We start from the raw sequence: 23,149 nt of genomic DNA, 5'->3' as shown, positions 1-23,149 counted from the left end.
TCTTCTTGCTCCTTAGACGAATGTTAGCCACAAATAGCCAAGTATCTTAAACAAACACCACTACATTCTCACCTGCTATTAGAGAAACAGCTTCAATTTCTCCATGCTGCAACGTGTGTGCCGCGTGTCGCACAGCTAGGTCAGTAGCTGAGATTAGCAGCGTCCACCCTGCTACCATCTCTACCTTATCCTTCAAGCTGACTTCCCAAGAAATTCTATTTTCTGAATGTTCAGAATAGTCATTAAAAACAAACGCTTCAGACCTCCCATCGTGGAGTTTCTACATACCCATGGAGATGTGCACTGATAGGGGCTGGCATGTACCATCAGGCAATGCTTACAGAATTTAAAGAAAAGATCTGGGAAATCAAGCTAACAGAGGAATAGCACAGCTTGTTTAAGAAACATAAAAATTTGGAAGCAAATGTTGACATTTTTATAAACAGAGGCTCAGTTTTAACAGTCAGTAGACACTAGTCAAGCTTAATCAACTATGATGCTAAAAGCTAGACTTGTAAGAAAAGATACGAGAAGTTATTTCACAACGCTGTTTATGCCTTAAGGTGGGCTTGTGTTCACACAAAACAGGGAACAGAACAAATGAGGTCCCAGGCAGTGACACTGGTTTCCTAAGGCTCAGACGTCTGACATCAGGAGATGTTTTTGTACATATAAACAGTACTTGGATAAAATCCTGTTAGAAAGCAACTACAACTGCTAAGAAAATAGAAACCAACTGGAAGTCTGTGTGTTGCCAAATAACATGCTGGGCACTCAAAATGGCTTTTTAAAAACTCAAAATGACTTTTTAAAAAAATTGTAATACTGTTAATACCTTTTGTTTAAAGGTTACATTTTTATTTGGAATGTATTTCTTATCCATCTTACAAGCAACACCTGGTCAGAGAGAAGGGAAAAAAAAAGGTCTCTGGGAAGTACCTGTTTAATAATGAAAAGGAACATACTGTTCCTAACCCACTTCTTGACCATTTTCCTTCCTAGCAACAAAAAAAGTAATAAAAATAACATCCTTCTGGATTGCATTGTGCTTCTGAATATTTTTAGCTTTAAACTACATGTCACAAAGGAGTAGGAAGACTTTGAGGAATTTGGGGTGAGACAGCTAGAACCTTGAAGAATTGAGCCAAATATTTTTGAGATGCTTGTTGGGAACTACCATCCCTCACTCACACAGAGGCACACTAGCATGGCCTTACCTGGCATGTTCAGATTGCTGGAGCTCAGGCTAAGCGTGGTCTGCTCCAGGAACTCACCAGCCAGCGGCAGTGCTTGCTCCAGCCTTGGCCAACTCATCGCCATCTCTCAGTATGTACACCAACAGCCCCGTCTGCAAAGGATGTGCTGCCTAAGCGGCTGCTGACAGAGGTAATATTGTAGGGTAAGGCCTGAGGGCATCTCAGATGCTTGTCTTCTTCATCTTCCACTCCCATTTTTTTCTTTCCTTATTCACCTAAAGGCTGTGTCTTTTCTGGGTGGTGCCATGCACTAGCACTCAGAAAGGGTAGCACAGGCTTGCTAAAAAAAGTGTTAGGTGTGTAGGAAGAGGTAGACACTGAAAGCGACCTATTAAAGGGCAGGGAAGTCAGATGGCTTTGTTAATCAATGCGTTTGGACAACCTGCTTGGCTCCTCCACAGAGCAGAGGGGTCCTACTGTCACCTCTTGCCTCGAACTCCTCAAATGCTGTCCTCCCAGGGAGAGCCAAGGCTTTCTGAACTTCTCAGGCCCCAGCAGAAAGAAACAGATGCTGGCACCAACATCCGCTGCCTGATGGCCTGCAAGCCCTGGTCACCCCCTCTGCAGAGCTCTGTGGCTGGGGTAGAAGCAGCGGGCCAGCCCGAGGGAGGGCCATGAGCCAGCCAGTGGGAGAGCACCCACAGACACTGCTCTGTGCCCGACACCCGAGGCACCCCCAAGGCACAGAAGTGGTTTTCAAGAGGCAGGCTGCAATAGCAGCTCGCTTGCTCTCACACCTGTGTTGCCTGTTAGAGCAGAGACACTGTGCTCTCTTCAAGGAGAACTCTTCAAAAGTATTAAGAGTAATAGAAAGCTGTTCTTATCACATACTGGGCTAAACATGGGCAACCTCTGCTCTGGGCTGTCATGCTGAGAACAGCCCGGGAGCGCACACAGTGCGGTTCAAGTGCAAGACCTTTGCTTCTAGCCCCACGTCCTGTGCAAGGGGGAGTTTTGCTGCTTATCCAGCAGGTGTGCTTCACTAGAGAAGGGCAGGCAACATGACCTGTATATAGCTCACTAAAAAAAGAAAAAAAAAGGAAAAAAAAAAAAAACAAACAGTAGGAATGTGCTTTGTGAATTCAAACTGATTAGGCAACTAGTAACTGATGCCCTCAGCTCCCTTCCGCAGCTGTCTGCGAGCGCTGTGCCATTGGTGCCTTTCCAGGTCCCCCAGCAGCCAGGGAGGCAGAGCTGGTGCTTGCCATTTCACCCACCCTTGGCAGGAACCAAAACAGCTGTTTAATCCTGCCAGTGGGGCTCCCCAGCAGTTAAGCTAAGATGGTTTAAAAAATAATGTGATTGAAAATTATGTTTAGGGCAGCAGAAGGCAAAGATAGATTTTAAAATTTGGTAAGACGTAAGTCACCAAAACTTTTGAGAGCCGTAGGGCTTTTCTTCATAGCCACAGGCAGACAGGAACTCCGCTTCACAGCTAAGTCAGAGAGAAACCTTCCTGGAAAAGGGCATCTTTTTAGCTGGGCTGAAAAAAGAGCCAAGTGGTTGCAGCTCTGGCTGCTCACAAGCCGAGCACCTGTGCTGGCTGCTGCTCTCACTTCTTCGGGTCACCAGTGGCATCTCTCATCGCTGTTCAGCCACAGGGCGGTGTTAAGTGCTTGAGCACTCAGACTAGAAATGTGAAAAAGCAGCACGAGCAGACATGCCATTCTGTGAAATGTATATGCAGATGAAGACATTTATTTTGAGGAGGAACAACTTCTGAAATGATCTGCTCCCCTAGAAAGCTAAAACCGTGCTGACAGAGCAGCACAGCTAGGCAGTGATAAAGGGGAAGGACAGCTGTAAGTCTCACCTCCTGGAACAGCAGCACAGACCCAAGCGGTCCAAGGAGGCTGCCTTAAAAAGATGGAGGGGCATTTACTACAGGTGGTGTGGTCAGCGTGGTCCCTTGAACCTAAGCAAAGGGAACTTTAGACCAAATACTTGTAATAATTCCTATGTCTCAGATTAATCTGCAGAACCATCTTAGCAGGGAAGTGTTTAAATCCCCTTTCAAGAATGACAAAACAAAGTCTTGGGTTCAGCAACCCAAAGAACAAGTCTGTGCTGAATTACTGGAGCAAGATGAAAAACAATTGCTGTTTTGTGGGATTCATCTTGCTCTGCCCTCTTCATATCCAACAGAGTCTGCTCACAGCCACTGCAGTGCTCCTCTTTGAACTGGTTTGGCTCAGTGGGTGGACAGGCATTTAGTTAGCAGTGGTCACTGCAGGGAGGAGGGGCTGGAGACTCCTTATTCCACAAGCAGTTGCTGAGAACCGATTCCAGCTGGCTGCAAGCACTCCCACCAGGATGTGAGGCACATCCAGTCTGCACTGAATGAACGGTGGTCCTGAGCACCCGTCAGCAGGTAAACACAAGCACCTGGCACTGAGATGTATGGAGACATAGTCATTAATGTGCCACCTCACCCGAGAGAGCTGATTTTGCTGCAGTTTGCAGCAACAGATGTAAAAGAAGGACTACACCCTCCAAAAATCTGAGTGCATTTGAGGCAGTAAGACATAATAAAAAGGAGCCTGAAGCCAATCAAAGACACAACTGAAAAGTGAAGTGGGACATAGGTAAAAATAGACTGCTCCGAGAGCTGATTTTATCGCTGCTCAAAAACCAACAGCTACCTGCAGCAGGAGGGGGCTGGACTTTTTTGTGGCCTAGACAAAGCCAGCAGAGGAATGGCTGCAACAGGCAGAGCTGTAGCAGAGGCTGCTGCTCTAGCTGCGGGCTTGCCACTAAGGCCAGGCAAGATCAGCGGGATCTTCCGCTCTGACCAGCTGCGGGATGGCAGCCACCAAACGCCACCAGGAGTTCCTGTGCCAGCTCCACATTTCTGGATGAGCTGGAGGATATTTCAAGGCAGAAACCTCAGCTGATGGTGGTGGATATTCACCTACCACTATTAAAACTCTTCCCATATTTGCCTCACTAGAAATAGGAGGTGAGCCTTTCCTCTCCATTACGGCCTTTGTAATCCTGTGTGAAATGGCATTTTTCAAGGGCATGCTGCATGAGGAGTGCCTCGCTTGAGTGTTGGCCACACATTCACAGGTGTCTTTGCTGTCGGTTATTGATGCTATCAAGAAAGCTGCAACCCTTAAAAGGCTTCCAGCTGAATTTACGCTCCAGGCCAGGTACTTTCTCACTGCAGGGTAACTTTTACCATCAGATTTCACTGGAACAAGATGGCTTTAAAACTAGGAAAAAATGAATGAGGAAATCAGTGATACCAATTATACACCAAATGAAGATAAGCCCCTCTGTCTCATTAGCACTGTTTAATTATGCTTGGATTTAAATTCTAAATATAGCTCATGAGAATTCACAAGGGCAAGCGTTTGCTTCCACTGTTGTAATTCTCCCCATATCTAACACTCCTCTCGCCTGTAAGATCAACAGTTTTAAGGACCTGTCTGCTTGAGTCGTAAGTAAATAAGATGCTGACACCCCACCCCTTTCTCAGCAGTGACAAATGTTGTTAGGCAACATCTTATCTCTGATATTTGCACTGCAGTGAGCATCCAAAGGTCTCAGCTGACTTCTCAGCTTCCCGTGGCGGGTCTGTGCGGACACGTGGGGAGGGCCCTGCCTCAGCAGCTGTGTTCGTAACGAGGCAGAGGCAGCACACTGCCAACACGCATGTGTGTGTGTATTACCGCTTGGATATCTATCTCGTTAGATCTCTAGATGCAAAGCACCAAATAACAACGGCATTTGGCCTGAGTTTGCCAGAGTTTGATGTATTCCTCCCTGCTCTTAGTTGCACATTTGACCCAATCCATCCCTCTTTGGGATTAACTTTAATTTCTTTACAAGTTCATCCACAGAAACCTGGCAATAAATATTTCCATTTGCCTCAGTCCATTTACTAGTAGATTTCTGCAGGATGCTAGGTACCCCCCTAAATTTGTGTCTTCCACCAAGGCTACAGCTAACAAAGAGAGGAGAGCAAGTCCCCTACTCCCCGTGGAAAATGCCCCTGGTGCCAGTTCTCTTCACCCCCTGAGGACGCCTGCTCTGAGACTGTGCGCATTGTACCTGTCCAAAATAGAAATGGGGGAATTCCTCCAGTCCAAGATGTGTGGGGTTTAGAAAAGCGTTTCTGTGCCAGCCAATGCTGAAAGGAGGGAATGGGGCAGGACAGCATGGACAAGAGAAACTAACACCTTTTTCCACTTCCACATCTAGTTAGAAATTCTTAGCCTTAAGAAGCCCCATCCAGAAAGACAAAGATTTCTAAAATACCGTCACCATTTTTAAGAGCTCAGAGAGTGCAAACATGCTGCCGAGCATGGCAGCAGTCTTTGCTCATTCTTTGTTGGTGGCTTATGACTTGGAAACACGATGTGTTAGTCTAACCCTACATAAATCCCACAGACTGAGTGAGAATTTTACTGCCCATGTAACTACAAGTTCAGTGCACTTAGGAAAACATCGTGCATGTGCGTACTGGACTGGCACACATCTGCCAGAACTGTACTTGCTGAGTCACTGCGCACAAAGGCGCCCGGCGCTCAGTGTGGGCACAGCCCTGATGTCTGAGGAGCGTAAATGTAGCTGCGCTATCAGATGCTCAAATCCAGGCAAACCCTACAGGAGTAATCGCTGCTGCGCCCATGGGATACGGACTAATTACAACACTGGGTTCTTCCTGCATTAGTTCAGTCAGGAAACACTTTATAAGAGAGTGAGTTTTTGTTACTGCTGCTCTCTGGAGATAACTGCAGAGATGGCTCTGTGCGCTTCAATGCTGGTAGAGCCTGGATGGCTGTGGTGGTTGCTGTGATCTTGGTTGTTTCCTGGAAATATTGGTTCTTCACAACCCTCAGCAGACAGCGCAGACCAGCATGGGCTATGTGCTAACAGTCTTCTTACATGCTAAAAAAAGCACTGCTTTGGTCAAGCATTTGTGTGACCGCACAGAAGAAGCACTGAACTAGGCAGCTACGCAAGCCACCTGCGGGCGGTGGCGTCGGCTCCCAGGGGGCTCCTCCACCTCCTGCCAGGCTGTGCCTGCTGCTGCCGACCCTGGGTGCTGCTGGCTGCCTGTCAGGTGAGAGGTAAGCTGCTCCCACTCCCTTGCACTCCTCTTAAAACAACTGGCTTGGATCAGTGAATGAAGCTATTATGCCACCCGCGAGGGTAGGATTAATGGCTGTCGTGTGGAGGAAGTCTCTTTGTTCCAAGCCCTGGCTGAAAAGTTTCCTCCCCGTCAAACCGAGCAAAGACCTACAGACAGCACTGAAAGCGGGCTCTAATCTCTGCAGTTTAGAGGGATGTAATGCAAACATGAAAGAGTGTAACTGCTGGATACCACTCGTTGTTGTAATGAGAACATGCCCTCGGGGTTTATGACAAACAAATTCCAGTTGCTTTATTGCATTGTGTTTGAATTTCCCCCTGTCGTTTCAGCTGGATACAGCACACTGTGGGACCATGACTGGAGAAGGAAGTTACTTGTGCAACCACGGAGGGAAGGGAAGGGGACCGCAGGAGAAAATCGCCTCCAAGATGTCCACGCAGTGAAAACATTTGAGAACAGCCGCCTGGCAGCTGCCTTCCAGGGCCGAGTCCTCCCAGGGGCACGATCCCAGCCTGGGCGCTGGCTGCTCACTGCTGGCTACTCACCAGGCTGCCAGCGGCAGGGCTTGGGGACACCGGCTGCGAGAGGGGCTCCTCCCGGGGACACCACGCTCAGGTGCTGGGTGCCCGCACCTGCGTGGGTCTGGCTGAGAGGGAACCCGGCCAAAAAGTGTGCAGAAAGACCGAGAGCAGCACACGTCTCACACGCTCTGCCACTCAGACCAGCAGCTATAAAATAGCATCTCCCTGTGCACTACAAATGAGTGCAAGGCATGTCTAACGTGACACCACAGCCTGATGGAATTAACTTCTGTGAAGCACTCAGGTAATTTTCACATTAAATATTTGTCTGGGGTCAAAAATACAAAAAAAATCTTTCAGGGTAAAAGGCTATTTAGTTGCCTTAAAATACAGCAGAATGCTATTAGGGTTACTAACTAGTACATTATGATCTTAAAGTAAAAAACTCTCTTGCATATCGTATGTTGCAGCAGCTATCACTGTCTATCACCTTATTAGAAATTAATTTAGAACTACAAGCTCCTATCATTAATGTACTTTTATCACTACAATATCCTATGAATAGCACGTTAGAAATTGTAAGCAGTGACCATCACAAGGAAATGTGTAACTTGAGAATGATAAATGTGGTACTTCAAAGGGAGTCTGAGTTGTGATTTTGTCATTTCATATGATAAGAACGGCAGTCTGTACTAAGAATAAACTCCAGAACACAGACAAAGAGCTGAATTACAATATTTCCAGCCATTTTCAGTTACAAATCCATTATGTGAATCTTGCTTCAAACTTTTAGGTATTAATCAATGACTTTTATAGAGTCATCATTATGGTACCTGAATACCTAAAATTCCCAAGTTTCTTAATGAGAGTCTGGGGTTAACACCAGAATGGAGAAGACAAAACTCAGAATTGTCACAGTTAAGTATGAAGTTCTTTTAAATGATACCTCAAACAGAAGTCACACTTCAATCCTGCTTTGATCCTTATTTTAAGACTAATGCTCCAAGTCAGAGGGATTATATAAACCATCAAATTTCTCTCCACCTTTGTTCCACAACATTCCTCCCCGCTTTACACAAGCTGTAAGAGAAACAGTTTTCTCTCAGTATTTGCTGAACCAATAGCTAGCCAAGCATAGCCGAATACTAGCAAATACCGATACAGGATGCCAAGTTCTAAGAAAATCAGTCACTAGCATTTAAATCCTCTGCCTGCAAGAGGGAAGGCAGGCCTGGTCCAACATCCCAAAGGGACGAGCAATCCTGACGGCTCAGTCCCAGCATCTGCCGCTCTGCTATTCCCATGCCCAAGCTGTATGTCTCAGCCTCTGATTCTGGCCGGGGAGGGGTGCAGGCAGGTAAGATGCAAACAGGTGGGGAGCACCTGAGTGCAGCAGCTTGCTTTGCCACTTAGAGGACACCAGGTGCTTCTCCTCTGCCCGGGCTGCTGGCACAGACCTCTGGTGCAAATCTCCAGTGGCACCTCCCAGTCTTTGGGGCGAGGTTTGGTTTGGCTGATGCTGATTTATGAGCAGCACAGCGCGCATACAGTTGTGGTGGCCCAGGCACCATTGCTTTCCCCCATGTGCTCTGGCGTTGCTTTCTGTACAGCTGAATAAGGAACAACATGAGAAACTTTGCCAGTAGCTGTTACAGCGATTCAGCTGGTAGCCACCCAGTACATGGTGGCTGTCTGAACACATCATGGGCACACAGGTTAGCTAAGTGAGCGCAGCTGAAGCTCCTTTTCAGTCACACCACCTGTCTGGAGCCCTACCTAGCTGACGCCCGGTGCTTTTCCCCAGTTTCAAATAGGAACAGCTCAGAGCGGCTTTTCTCTGTGCCCTGGCTGTACTGCTCCCTAGAACAGCACTGGCAAAATCCCTTGCAACCTAAGCAATTGCTTGCAATACAAGTGGGAAAAAATATGATGTGATTCACTGAATAAAAAATAATGATTTAAAAAAAAAAAAAACCACAAAACAGAGGCTGTCACATCACTGCCTGATGTTAACAGGGGACATCAGAGCACACCCCAAACAGGAAAGCTTTCCTGGTGTAATTCAGCTGAATTCCTCACAGCAGTCTCTAAGCTCAGTGGTCTCTGAGCTAAGGAGAAAAAAATTGTAATTTTTTATAGTTTTCACCATTAGGACCATGTTTTGTTTAACTTGCCACCTGTATCTTGATGTGTTACTTTTACCTGTAAACTAAGGCATTAATGTAAGGGGAAGAGGGTGAGATTCATTAAAAACACAGGAATTGGGACAGATAATAAAGGATGTGAGAATAATTCTTCTATTTTATGTAGCTGGGTTTTCTTAATTGTATGATATGACAATAACCTTTACAACATGCTGATTTGTTAGGCTGGAATGGGTTTAGGCTCAGTAATAAAACTGTCCTGACATGTGACAGCTCTAAAAAGACAATTTATGAGCTCAGACTCAGCACTGCATATTGCCTTATGTAACCCAACAAGCAACATGAGGATTTAATGGTATCATATAAACAGACATGACTCACCATTTAACCAATGGAATACGATGCTCTAAATTCATTATAGGCAAGTCCTTATGCACGGTTTGCCAATTAGTATGTTATTTACCTGGCTTTTCAATAGAAAGGCACGAAGGGAAGGTATTCCAGTACTCGAATCAGCTCTGCCAGCTGCCACTGAGCCGCAGCTGTAAGCCTGAAAAGAACCATTTGTGCACTCGTTAGGATGATTATTTTTGTCAAGAAGAAAGTTTTCCATTATGCAAATGTACGAAGCTGTACAATAACTCTTCATGGAGCTGTTTAGAGGGACAAACCTTGGAGAATAAAAGAAGCTGCAACTTCTTGCTAAGTCAGCCCCACGTATGTGATCACTTGGCAGGCCCTGTTCCTCTGTCATGCTCAGCCCAAGGGCAGATCAGATAGACACTGGGGAGCATAGGGGAACATGTTTTACTTCTTTGAATCCTTTAAGTCGATGTAATTCCTGTTGTTTTTAGCGATAACTGCTGTTCTAGCAATGAAGTCAAGCAAAACCCTCCTGGATCTGCTCACGCATGCACAAAGCAGCACAGCTCTCGGTGCTCTGTCCAGCCAAGCTCTCACTGACGCTGACAGGGAGTCAGTTCCCTCTTCCAGCTTTCCTTTCCAGGCCTCAGAAAGCACGAGCATGTCCCAACAGGTAAGTCAGAACAAGGCCTCTCATCTGTCTTTGTCTTGCAGTGAGAACTCTTCTGGAAGAACTCCTGGGATATGAATAGGAAAGGGCTCCTATTGCAAAATATATCCCTGGCTATTCAAACAGCATTTCTCAAGGCCCTGCACACATCTCACCTCTACTACAGTGATTCTTACAGGAGCCTTCACAATCCATCCAACTACTAACCACAGCATGTTTCAGGAATGCATCCTCAATAAGTCATGGAATATGGCAGCATGGCAACATGCCTGGACATGTTGCCATGCTGCCATACTCCTGGAGCATGGCACTAGCTTTCTCAGGCTTCTGTTGGCTTTATTATTTATTTATGTGTTCATTAAATCCATATGCTCATTTGCATATTTAAACATAACAGGGTCTCAGCCTCTGCAAAGCCCCAGTTCCCACTGTTCCATTGCAGTTTGCAAACAGTGTATAAGTTTAGGTTAAAAGGAATTTGGTCAATAGGAAGCACATAGGGCTAGATCCTACCTGAGTACTACAATCTGTAACATCATCTTTGTACATAAACTACATGCAAGACATGGGCTTGCAGATGTCTATGACACTTAGCTACTGAATCATAAAAAAAAAACAAAAAAAAAAACAAAAAAAAAACAACCCTATGCTTGTCCATACAGCTGACGTATTTACCACAAGTTACTGCCTATCAAAGAACTGCTTACAATTGATTATTTTAACTACTGTAGTTTTCTGTTAGTGAAAAACATTTAGAACAGGCTGATTTGAGAGTGCATAAAGACTCCTTTTGTTCTGTCCTCAACTATAAATAGTTTAGCATTTGATCATCAAAAACGAACTATGACATTGATTCAGCAAGGTACTGACAGGCACTGCAGCACTGGACGTCTCTTTGAGCTATAGATGTTCTCAGATCTTACTGAAGTCCCTGGCTCTGCTGAGGACTCCCTTCTGGTCTCAGTGAGGGGAGCAGTTATGCCACCCCGTGTGCCCCAGTGCTGAAAGTAACAAGAATACACATCCAGAGGCCATGTGCAAAACCGATCCGAGCCTGGTGTATGAGCAGAATTACTCCCATGAGTAATAGCAAACACAAAGGTGATATATCCAGGGACTGCTGATGTTTTATGCTGAAAAGACATTTGTCAATCTACAGGAACAGCACTGGGCTCAGGGCTCAGGAGGCAGGATTCTCTGCCTGGGAAATGCTTGTTTCAGTAGACCACAGAGCCACATGCTGCTTAACATCGTGGCCCAGCTTCCACACAAAGGCAGGCAAACACCTTCCTTTACTAGCTGACCTGCTGGTCTGATGGTAGCACATCCTCTGAGGCTACAGCAAATGTTTTGATCTCCATCACTTTTTAGAACAGAAAGTCCTCGTGTGTTTTAACAATGAACGGAAGACAGCCACAGGTTTGCACAAATGGATTCTGAATTAAAACATCATGTAATTTCTTAATGATACCTGATTAGCTCTAGAAACACTAGATATAAAATGAGATTTCTAGGGAAAACCTTTTCCTTTCATTTACACACAGAATTTTACTGGTTCGTGAAGCATAGCACAATAAAAAGATCACAGGGTGACTCACTCTATTACTTACACCTTAAGAATAATAGAAAAAATTAATTTCTTCAACAGCAGGAGTTTTACCGACATTCTTTTAGGAGTTGAATATGTGACATAAATAATGGAAGAGCCTCACTTGTTCAGAGGATAATAGTCTTAACTCCAGAGAACGCTCAAAAAACCTGCATTCAGTTCAAAGTGAAATACATGGGGACTGCACAGAAAGCAAAGCAGATGTTCGACACAAATCCTTCATCATTTAACTCCATGGAAAAGTAGATCAAGGCAATTTGCTCACCCAAGTACAAGAGACAGGCCAAGAGAAAAGGTTCACCTTCAGAAGTTACTCTACTAACATTCCTAATTAATAAAACTAAGAAAGTTGCAAGCCACTCTTAGGTGAGCAAGTCTGAACTCAAAATCAGCACTCGGTTAAACATTCATGTTTCTGCCCCAAACAAAAGGGTTATTTTGGGTCATTTCTCTCACCCACAGCCAAGTAAGCAAGCACAGCACCTAACTTGAGTATTAAAAGGCCTTTGGGCTAGTGCAAAACAGCAACTTTGCTGAGGCAGGACAGACATCAGGCAATTATTAGAGCATTTCAGATTTTTTACAAACTGAATCCTGTTTTGGAGTAGATGTTTCCAGCCCCTCAGGTATCACTCTGAGGCACATACAACAACAAACACCTGAAAGCTGGAAACAGGCAGTTTGAAATCTTTTTATGTTTGTATCACTAACTGTTCATTCTGTTAAAATAGCAATAAACAATTTATATGCTGCTTCTAATGGTACCTTATGGTCACATAGTTGCTTAGGCTGCAATCTATCCTTTCAAGTAGTCAAAATCTATTACCAAACTAATTTTTGGCCTTGAAGTCTTACATTAAAAACACAATAACCAGGAAACTGAGAAAAAACAAACAAACAAACAAACAAAAAAATAATCATCTGCATATATATTAGCAGCATGACAGGGAACTGTTCTTCACAGCATACATAGGACAGAAACTAATAGGCCTAATAAGCAGCAAGAAAAAGGTTATGAAGAAAAGATGGAGTTTCCTGGTGGGGTACTCTCCACTGACAGCTATCATTAAGAATTGGGTAGACAAATTTGTCAGGATGTACCTCAGAGAGTTTTTCAGGTCCCTTGCCTGGTCTGTGTTGAGGCCCACACAGCCCTGCTGCCCGTGCCTCCTGGCCGTCCAGGCAGCCGGCATGTGGCACCGGGCTTGTCAGCCATGTTGTGCTCCCTCAGTCAGTCTGTGGTGACAGGAACATGGCACTGCTGGTACTGGCCTTCAGGGAGCCGGCCTCAGGAGGGCTGTTTATGGCCCGAAGTCCATGACAGGATAATGCTGGGACTACAAAAATGTGGCATACCCGGGCCTGGTGACTGAGCACAGACATGGTGGTCTGGGAGGCCTAACAGAAAGTGGGCCTGCAACAGTGAAACACCCTCAGTCCCACATAGCAAGACACCACTAGTTTATGAAACCAGTCTCTCTCTTCTGACAGCAGTTGATACACAAATAAAGTATCTTTGAAAATACAACAGCAAGTGAGAGAACAAAGTGTTTTAGGCACTGACATTGGAAGCCTCCAAATTTTGCATCTGTCCCAGCTCCTGACACCCTGCCCAGGCCTCCCCACCAGACAGCCCCCCTGGGCACCCTTTCCAACAAAATTACCTGTTTTTGGAGTAGACCAGCAAGTCCCAGGGCCCTCTGAGGAGAAATAAATGTCCCAGAGACACCCACCATTTTGGTGGCTGCCACTTCCCCCAGCAGCAGTTCAACAAAATGGCGGCAGCTGCCACCTGGCCTGGTGGGCATGGTGGGCCTTGTGCCCTGGCAGGAGCAGATTTGTCCCCAGCAGAGCTGCAGCTGGGAGCAGAGCTGGAGCAGAGCACCAGCGGGGCCCTGTACACACTCCCCAGACACAATGTGCCCCAACCTGACTGGCTGAGAGAGCTGCACAGGCTGGGGGAGATAGGTGTGGCCTGCAGATACAGGTCTGCCCTCAGCACCCTGCTCAGGGCCGCTCAGCCCACAATAGTGCAACAGGGAAGGAAAGTCTTCAAGTAATTTAAATTGTACTCCTCAGCTTGTGGGCAGGGGAGACACAAGACGTAAAGCCCGGTGGCACTGACATGGGTTGGTTATAAACAGCGATTCCTTCTTGCTCTCCTGCCTTAGATTTGCGTTTTCCCATAATCATGGAGATGGCAAAGTAGGATCAGGATCTCCTGGGATGTCTCAAGACTCAAGGCATATTTTCTTTTTCCGGGTCTCAAAACACCACCTAGCCAGTCATCCACTTGAATTCCCAGCTTCCATGCAGGGTCCCAGCAGTGCCCTGCACCCCCCACCAAGCTGCGTGGCACGGGCGGCGGCACTGTGCCTCACACACCCGTGACTCGCATACTGAGAGGGCTGGTGGCTTTGTGGGCTTTTGAAAGCTTTTCTAATTATGCAGCAGTTTGCTCATAGCTGCGGTGTGTGTGGTCAATAGCACTTGGGCAGCTGGCCAGCAACACAACACCCTTCCCATCTTCTTGCTAGAGTTAAAAGCACTTTTCTGAAAATTCAAGTATTAACTAGCCTCTCGGAAAGCTGCATCTATCAACAGCCAGCATAGACCAAGTTAAGGGTGAATAATGTTCCACAGTAAGATTTGAACAATTTCAGTACAAACACAAATAGAATAGTGCCAAAACATGGTTGTTTTAAAGAAACAAGCCAACCATTGTTAACTGCGGCTGCAACGACCTGTAGGACTATAATCATAGTTAAAAATGCAGAATTTCTCTTGCAGTCACTTCTGTTTCATACATGGGTGTTTATACAGTATAGCAACATAGGCTTTTAGCATCTTTCAGTAAATGTAGACATTTTGAAGTATTTGTGAGTATAAAAGAAAATAAACCTTTTAATTCCAAGACTCAATAATTCAATAAAAACTGATGAAGTTTAACTTAATTCCTCATCTACCTGATGCTACATCAGTGGTGTGTTTAGGAAATACAGCAGTGGATGGTGTGTGATGAAATCAGTAAAATACACATGAAATATAGACTAAATTACTAATACCATGGACTACCTAAAGCGGATCAGCGTTTCTTGACAACCTGCAGTAATTCAGGCCTTTAGATTCGGCCTCAGGGGTACTTCTATCCCAAACACAAATTGCCAAATCTTAGGCATTGAAGACTCTAACTTGGACATCTTCTTGTGATCAAAGAGTGACTCTACATGGGAATACAAAACTTTTATTGATGGTATTGTACACAAACACGACTGTGTTCTTTGGAGGCAAAAATCTTGCAACTTTCTTTCAAAAGATGAGATGGTGACTCTTCTTTCATTTATTTCTATGGGGAAACTTACTAAATACGACTGCTTAGATTTCAGAAGTATGTACTTGTCAAGCTGGAGTGTCATGTATTCAGCCACAACAGGCTATATTCCCAGATGCTAACAAGAAAAACAAGTCTGCACGTACAATGCATAATCTCCCTTATCTTTAGGTAGCTATACAATTTTTAGTTACTTAAGCAGTTCTCTAACATACTGCTGAACTTCAATAAACTAGATGTTACCACAATACATTCCAGTTAAATAAATATACAGTTAACACAATCCTTCATTTTTCCTTAGGCAAAATAGTCTTTGATTTAACTTCTGAGATTGACACATGCAGAGTAAGAAGTAATGAAATCTCACATAAGTGTGCAGCTATAGCACATTTCCTGAACCCTGCACTTTGACAATGCAGCAAAAGACTCCTTGGTTTCACCCTGTAGATGATGAAAAGGGTGCAGTCCCAGCACTCCGGTGTAATGTGAAGGCAGTACATGTCATTGAGTCTAACTTTATCCTATGGTTAAAAAAATCCATAAAGACCTACTGAAATACTTGACATTGTTTTTGTGAGGTCTAGTCAATGAAATAATGCATTGGTTACTTCATTATGACAGATGCCTGAAGTTTTATGGAATTCTCCCCTTTCAGCCCTAACATTACTTGAATGAATTATTCTATTATTAGCCCTTTGTAATTGAAGAGAGCCTGCTTTTAATAGCTAAACGTAGCTCAGTGATATGGTAAACCGATTTGCCCTTTGTTGAAATGCAAAAACATACAATGAAAACCTTGAAATTTCAACTGTCATTGTTTATTACTGTTTTGGCTACATTCTCTACAATTTCAGCAGCATCTTAAAGAGACAGTTAATGTTTCTTTATATACAATGAAAACAAAATGGCTTGCAACATCAGAAACAAGAGCAACAGTTTAACTGTACAATACTAAATGAAAACCTGTGGTAATACAGCCTCCTTTTTCTGAAACATGGACAAAATTACATATAGGTATTCAGCATCCAGAATGGGACAGTAAAAAGAATAGCAAATGGGAGAGAGATATGCTGTTCTGAAAAATAAATTTCTACCATACAAGGCAGTTAGAAAATGTTTCACATTTTAAAATATCTGTACAAGCCACAAGAAACATTTCCTTGTTGATAGGAACTTTCAGAAATAGAGAATAGCCATGAGCAACTTCTACATCTAGTATTGATGCGCTCGACAGGTTAAGAGCGCAATAAACTGACTTAAAGAACTGTACTGTATATTGCCAACACAGATCTGTTTTACATGCCTTGATTGTTAACAAATTACCTACTCAGTCTCTCTATAACGTACAGTTGACTTGCACCTTAAGGAGGTCATTTGATTCTTTTGCGAAAGTAAAAGCAACATCGTTTAGCAGCAATTAAAAGCGCTTTGAGGGAGACTTAAAAAAAATACAATATCCAATTAGAAAAAGCCATACTTTAAACATTTGTACAGGAATAAGTTGCTGAAATTTAACTGAAAATGTGACATCTGTACAACAATTTACAATAGAGCTAGAAGGGAATTTATCATTATTCCTGCATAGAACATTATACATGACCTGTTTGCATTTGGTTTCATACTGTTGCTTGCTTTTATCAGAGGCCTGGAAAAATTTCACAAGTTTCAATACCACAGCAAGTATAGTATTTTTAGAAAACTGAGTCTATTTCAAAATTAGCAACCTATCTGAGAAATAAGTACCGGGAATTCCCTATCACCTTCCAATCAAAATTCTGTGAAAGAACAACACATTTTTGGAGGTACAAGCCTGAGCTGCCAAATAAAAATACTATAATTTTATCTGAAGAATCCGATATAGAACATAGCTTTGACCTTCCTGCACTTCTTACTTTGGTTTCAAAAGATCAATGTCTTGGATACATGGCAGTTTGTTTAGTTTATAACCAGGCACAGATTTTTCTCCTGTGTTTTTAAATTTGCTCATTACCTTCTTTTCTTTTTTAATTTAAATAATGAAAAACTACCCTTCCTGTTAGAACTTTCCAGTATCAACCAAATGTACTTTAAGTATTAAAAAGATTATTTACAATGTTCCCCAGAAAAAAACTAAAAACCTTTTCTTCAGTCTTAAACACAGTATACCTGTTAGTGTGCAACAGGCAGTGTCATCCTTCAATGTTTAAAGGTTATTCTCTGAAGGGTACATTTATTCACAGTCCATGATCCATTCCAATCATACAAATGACACTATGTAGGAGGACTTCTGTCTGAAAACACAGTTATCAAACTTGTCCTGCGTAAAAACACTCAAATGCTCTCAAGCTCAAGTCTGCATCTGGAAACTACACAAAGGTATCATGCCATTCCTCAAATGGAGAAATTTCAGTACGAAATAATGCTTGAAGTAGGTGGTGTAGGGGATGCTGCTAGCCCAGTCATATGCAAGTTTCCTGAAGAATTTGATCTCCTCATATGAGGCAGAAGATAAGGATCATTAGCCAGCTGATGGACATCAAATCTATCTTCTTTTCGGTATGCTAAGCAGCGTCTGATAAAGGCCTAGAAAAGGAATATAAAAAATTACAATACCATTCCAAATAATTACATCTGCTTACAAGCAAAGAAACATGTCCTCACAGATAAACTAGTTTTGAATATTATCTTTTGTTCTTACATAATTCAGTTCAAAGACAGCCTAACATTTCACTACTGAATCCAATGAAAAACAGAGTATGTTGCAGCAGAAAAAAAAAAGCCTAATTGGCTTAAAATAATCACACTTCAAATATGTATTTCCATGTTCAGACAAAAAAAACAGGAACTACATTTACAAGTAAAATGTTAGCAGCTCACACAGTGAGAATTCTGCATGTGTTATCCCTGAACAGCTTAGTTAAAGCTAAAAGCAAATGTCAGAGGATTGAAAAAGTATAAAGGAGCTCCACAGAACTTCTTAAACCATTCAGCAATGCAGTAGATGAAGACTAGATGGAAGATGCAGGACAAAACTTCAGTGCTTTAGCTTGCCCTTGGAAAAAGGCATTTTCGTGCGCCATGACTGAATACAGCAAAAATGTGAATTTTGACAGCGGTTGTTGCCACATTCAATTGGTATTAAATAACCAATAGAATATTTATGAAATCAGTACCTAGCTGGAACTTCTCTGCGAGAGAACACTCAATTCTATATTTTAAACCAGATGAATTGAAAAAAATCTTCTAGTTTCAAGAATGCTCTTGAGACGATATACTATCCTTCATGTAGGCCCATACAATGTCAGTCAATTATTTTACGATGAAAGTTTCTGTCAAGTCTCATGTCTAGTACACACAGAACATTCAGTCACTTGGGAACTTGGGCTTCAACATTTAATGATAGAAAATCCTTTTTATTGCTACAGAACTGATTAGCACATCATTACTTAATTTAGAACTTAATTGAAAAGAATTACATATCTTTTCTCGATAAATCTGTTCAGTTGTTTGTTCTTCGCTCCAATTAAAACTTGATGATTAAAGGAAAACTCATCTCTCATATATGTTCCAAAGAATCCTGATAGAATTTACTTCAAGCACTTCCATATCCAGCATGAATAAGTTAAAAAATAAAAATCATACACATCTTAACATATATTCACACATTCTTGGACATTATGGATTTTAATCAATCGCTTCTTAATTAATCCCTATCAAATGAGCTGTTAACAATTACTTGCAAGGTTCTCAGGTTAACATTTTGTTTCTAAAATTTTCATAGAATACTTAACACTTCTGTGGCACTGCAGGTATTACTGTAATGTAAAGCAGAACACTGTACAAAATAAGAAAAAGTGACAAGGATCAAAGGACAGTCTGAAAAATCTGTGTCATTTCAGATTCCATATTTATTTAATACCCATATTTTCCAAATCAAAATTTCAGTTTAGAAGTTGTTCTTTTCCAACTACAAGGCCTATAAATCCAAGAGACAATTTAGATTCTGCACAGTCATCATGAACAGTTCAAATTTACAAGTCGGTCTGAAATTGTTTTATAGTATTTCCACCAGAGATTAAACATTTCCCTCTCTTTTACAGCTATCATGACAGTGTTAATAAACTTTAAATGTTCTCTACTTTTACTCTTTTTTTCAAACAAACAGAACATGGAACACAAAGGATGTAAAATAAGTCATTAATTCTATGAGAACCATGCTGAATTGTCTAGTTTCTCCTGACATCCTCTACAAAAGCACTACTAATAACAAAAAATGCAGAGTTAAAAGACAGAGATGTAAGCCACTAGGATGTAATGGTATCAGTTATACTATGCTTGTCTGTCACTTACAACTGTGTTGTAAGAGACACGAGGTGAAAAAACTTCCCAAAAGTGAAATCAATCAATCAAAAAAAAAAAAAAAAAATCAACCAAAAACCAAACAAAACACGCACACACAAACACAGGAAAAACTAGTTCTTCAAACAAATTTTCACAATCCTAACTTCAACTCGAACTACTTCTAGAAAATATATTAATCATAAACATACCACAATTTTTAATAATAGGTTTATGAACTGAAATGACCTATTATTTTGGGAAACCTACCTCATCTAGAGCTGTGTTTTCGTTCGGTTTAATCTTGAGAAGCTGAATTATCTTAACATCCCTAAATTCTTTGCAGCTTGTGTCCCAAACCATAGTATTATATCTATTATAATATATATATATATAAAAAATACTAATCTGGCTTTTTTTTTTTTTAATTCTTTTTTTGTTTTCTTCCCCTCCCAATGAAAGAATCACTTTTGCATATGTCCACTAGTTTTTTAGAAATCAGGACAGTTTTACAAACAACTCATATATAATGCTTTACTCCGTATTCACAGAATTGGGTTTGTTATAGATACTCACGGTAGCCGTTTTGGAAAACATATTAATCTGTTCTTTTAATGGCTAGTCTGTACATATGAGTTTGATACTACAAATTTTTCAAAACAAAAATATTATCAAATACAGAAAATATTGCCATCCATACTGTTAAGGCTGTTCAACTATTTATTTAATTAGTCTTCTTTCTCAAATCATCATTGAAATATTTTTAATTGCAAGATTTTGTGTTTCTAAACTCAGATTTAAGTTGGTATACACATACTATGACCTTTCAAGGGGAAGAATGTTGGCAGGCACACTCTCCAGGTATTCAGTAGTCAAATAATTCTTTAAGCCAGTAAGGCTGGGGAGAATAAACATTCACTATTTTCAGAAAGAGCTTTCTACTATTTGCAGAAGTATTTCTTAAGAACTTTTAGTGAGACAGTTAAGGTCCTCTGCAAAAAAGCAAAGCAGGTGATTTTAGAGAATGTCTACTTCACAAGAAAAAATTGGATTGTAAGGTCTTGCTTTCAAGACAAAATGTTAAGAATTCTTAAAATAAGTTTGATGAAATTAAAACATGAAAATATTAGTTCTCCAGTATAGTTTGCTATATATTTAATTACTGTACCCCAGAGCATTCTTTACTTAAGAGCGGTGTTATAGCTGAATCCTCAAAAATAAGTGACAGGTTTTAACCGTTACCCTGCAATTGTATGAAACCTTACCTTGGCTTCATTGCTTACAACAGGTTTGACAGGGAACTGAACTTCTGTGGCTTTTAATATTGTATTTTCTTGTAAGATATCTTGCTGTGATTGATTATGGCCAAATGGCTGAAAAATAAGCACAGGATTTTCTGCATGAATATCCAACTATTTTGATTCATAAATATTTATACCACAGTAAGTTGTTACAGTGGTTATATAAATTTCTAACCATTTCTAAAATTAAAAAGTTCAAGTCAAAATTTTCTACATTTCTTAGAATATTAATGCATGCCAGATAAAACTACAAGTCATTTTCTGTATAGATTCACATCTTTATAACCGTTGTTCAAAGTCTACTGGAAACAGCCATTTTACACTAAAGCTTTAAGATTTTCAAGCAATGTTTTCCTTACCTTTCTACCATAAAGACACTGGAAAAAGATTACTCCAACTGACCATACATCAACCTTATTAGAAATCTTTGGTGGCTCTTTGCCAACTACAAAACACTCTGGAGGCAAGTACCTGAAAAACAAAGTATGTGCCTAAATGTCAGCAAGTACATGTATGCAATCACTAGAACTTGTTCAAATATCAGATTCTACAAATGCTTCATATACCACCTCTGATTTTTTGACAACTGTACAGTTACCTTATGATCTCATTCCAACACTTCACACACCCTTCAGAACTGATGTTACAATTTTTTGCATAGTCTTTCAAACAGAGGGCCTATTCTTTACCTAAACCACTAATCATCATTTGTTTTTCAAGTATTGGGATCCTACGTTAAATATATGCCTTCTTCCTCTTTCAGCATGAGAAAAAATGAAAGCTATACAGGGCATATTACAGCAAGGCCTGCGTAGGAATCATAGCTAACATACATGTGGCTTCAAAGATACTTTACCTAAGTTTTCAGTAAGAATGATGACATTAATCAGAGAGGTATATGGTAGACAAAGGTCACTTACTTCCATTCTTACAATCTGCATGAAGCCATATTAAAAAGGCTGAAAGTTGAGTAAGTTCCTATGCCATCTCTGAATTAGGAAAGAACTAGTGAAATGGATTCTCCTTTAAAAAACAAATAAATCTTCCAAATTATCAAGCTGAGGGCAGTTAAATATTAATGACTGTAATATTCAAAATTTAAAAATGCTTAAAAACCTATTACAACAATTACAGACCAAACATTCTTTCATCAACAGCATGTAAGTTTTTAGAAAAAATCTTGAAGGAATGGTTGTGAAAATGGAAATAAGCAGAAAGATGAGACAAGAATGCAACATGAATATGAACTTCACACAACATCACAAAATCTATTCTGGAATACTAGTGTGCAATTCTGATTGTAACATTAAAAGAAGATGGTCTTGAATTGATTCAAGTGCAGAGAAAAACTAATGAGATGATCTGAAGATGGAAAGCCTCCAACTCAGAGAAAAACCAAAGAATATAAAAACACAATAGAGCAATTACTCTATCAGGAAGGGAAACAACCTATTTCAGAGGAGAACACTGTTGGTGCAGGAACAAACAAGTATAAACTGGCTACAAGTAAACACAGGCTGTAAATTAGAAGATTAGGTTTCTAATTATCATAAAACTGAGGTTACAGAACAGACTTCAAATCAGATTACTGGGGACAAAGCACTAAATTCAATACAAACGACTAAGTTTACAGAATATATTATGTGACCTGACTACTTGGAAGGAGAGGTAACTGGACCCAATGACTGAAAGTATTTCCCAGTACTATACTACTAAATTTGTGTGATTGGTTTTACACATACAGATTCCCACATCTAACTCACTCAAAACTTTCCTTAACGAAGATTTTGGGCTCATAAAAAGTGATTCATCACAAATCCATAATGCTCAAAGACCATTTTTGATCTCCCAGTTCACAGCATTGCCAGTGCATGTGTTATTTTAGATGAAATCCAACAGACAAAATTTTTGAATCGTGTTCCTACAGTTAAATACTTAACGTTAAAGTAGGTGGAATATTAAGGAAAATAGCAAAACAGTGTAACACTTCCAAAATGCTTTAACTTAAATAATTGTCTTTTCACAGCACATACACATTTTAGTTACTGAACAAGTATGCGTTTTTTTTCCTAAAAATTCTGAAGGAAAATAGAAAAAATGTTATGTACAACTTTCAAATATGGGAAAAATGCAATATTAAAGAGGAACGACACTGGCTTCTCTGTTTACAGTTAGGTTTCAGCTTCAGACTGTATTCTTGCTACAGGCAGAAACAAGGAGAAAAAGAGCAAATGAATTCACAAACTAATAACATGGTCTATGTAGGCTTTCTACTTCAGTCACCCTGACACAACCACCATGCACTCAGGCCCAAAGAGCTACTGTGCCAAAAAAGAAGGTGCATCTTCAGAAAGTGAATTCAAACAACAGCTTTTCTGTAAGCAACAAAATGTTTTTTTTTGTCATTCCTATTCTCTAGGCAGCTCCAAAATTTCAGGTTTTGGGATAAGCATGTGGGTACACAGAAAACAAGTCACAGCTGCTGAGCTCTCATTAACCTTTAGGATGAAAGAGTAAATGCTCTTTTGTCCTAAGG

The 23,149-nt window shown here is 41.2% G+C and overlaps 1 protein-coding gene across 2 annotated transcripts in view; it reads right to left on the bottom strand.

Annotated features, from left to right (window-relative positions):
* Window positions 1-17,044: 17,044 nt before the first annotated feature.
* The window catches only part of TLK1 (tousled like kinase 1), a 63,996-nt gene continuing 57,891 nt past the window's right edge, over window positions 17,045-23,149 (bottom strand). For both annotated transcript variants that reach the window (XM_032189751.1, XM_032189752.1), the window contains 3 exons: window positions 20,973-21,084; window positions 20,578-20,685; window positions 17,045-17,557 (listed from right to left, as the gene is read on the bottom strand). In XM_032189751.1, the coding sequence (XP_032045642.1) occupies window positions 17,381-17,557; window positions 20,578-20,685; window positions 20,973-21,084 (397 nt within the window). In that variant the 3' untranslated portion in view covers window positions 17,045-17,380. The remainder of the gene's footprint in view (window positions 17,558-20,577; window positions 20,686-20,972; window positions 21,085-23,149) is intronic.

This window comes from Aythya fuligula, chromosome 6, assembly GCF_009819795.1.
Source record: "Aythya fuligula isolate bAytFul2 chromosome 6, bAytFul2.pri, whole genome shotgun sequence".
Classification (NCBI taxonomy): Eukaryota; Metazoa; Chordata; class Aves; order Anseriformes; family Anatidae; genus Aythya; species Aythya fuligula.
This window is presented reverse-complemented; position numbering and strand designations above follow the sequence as displayed.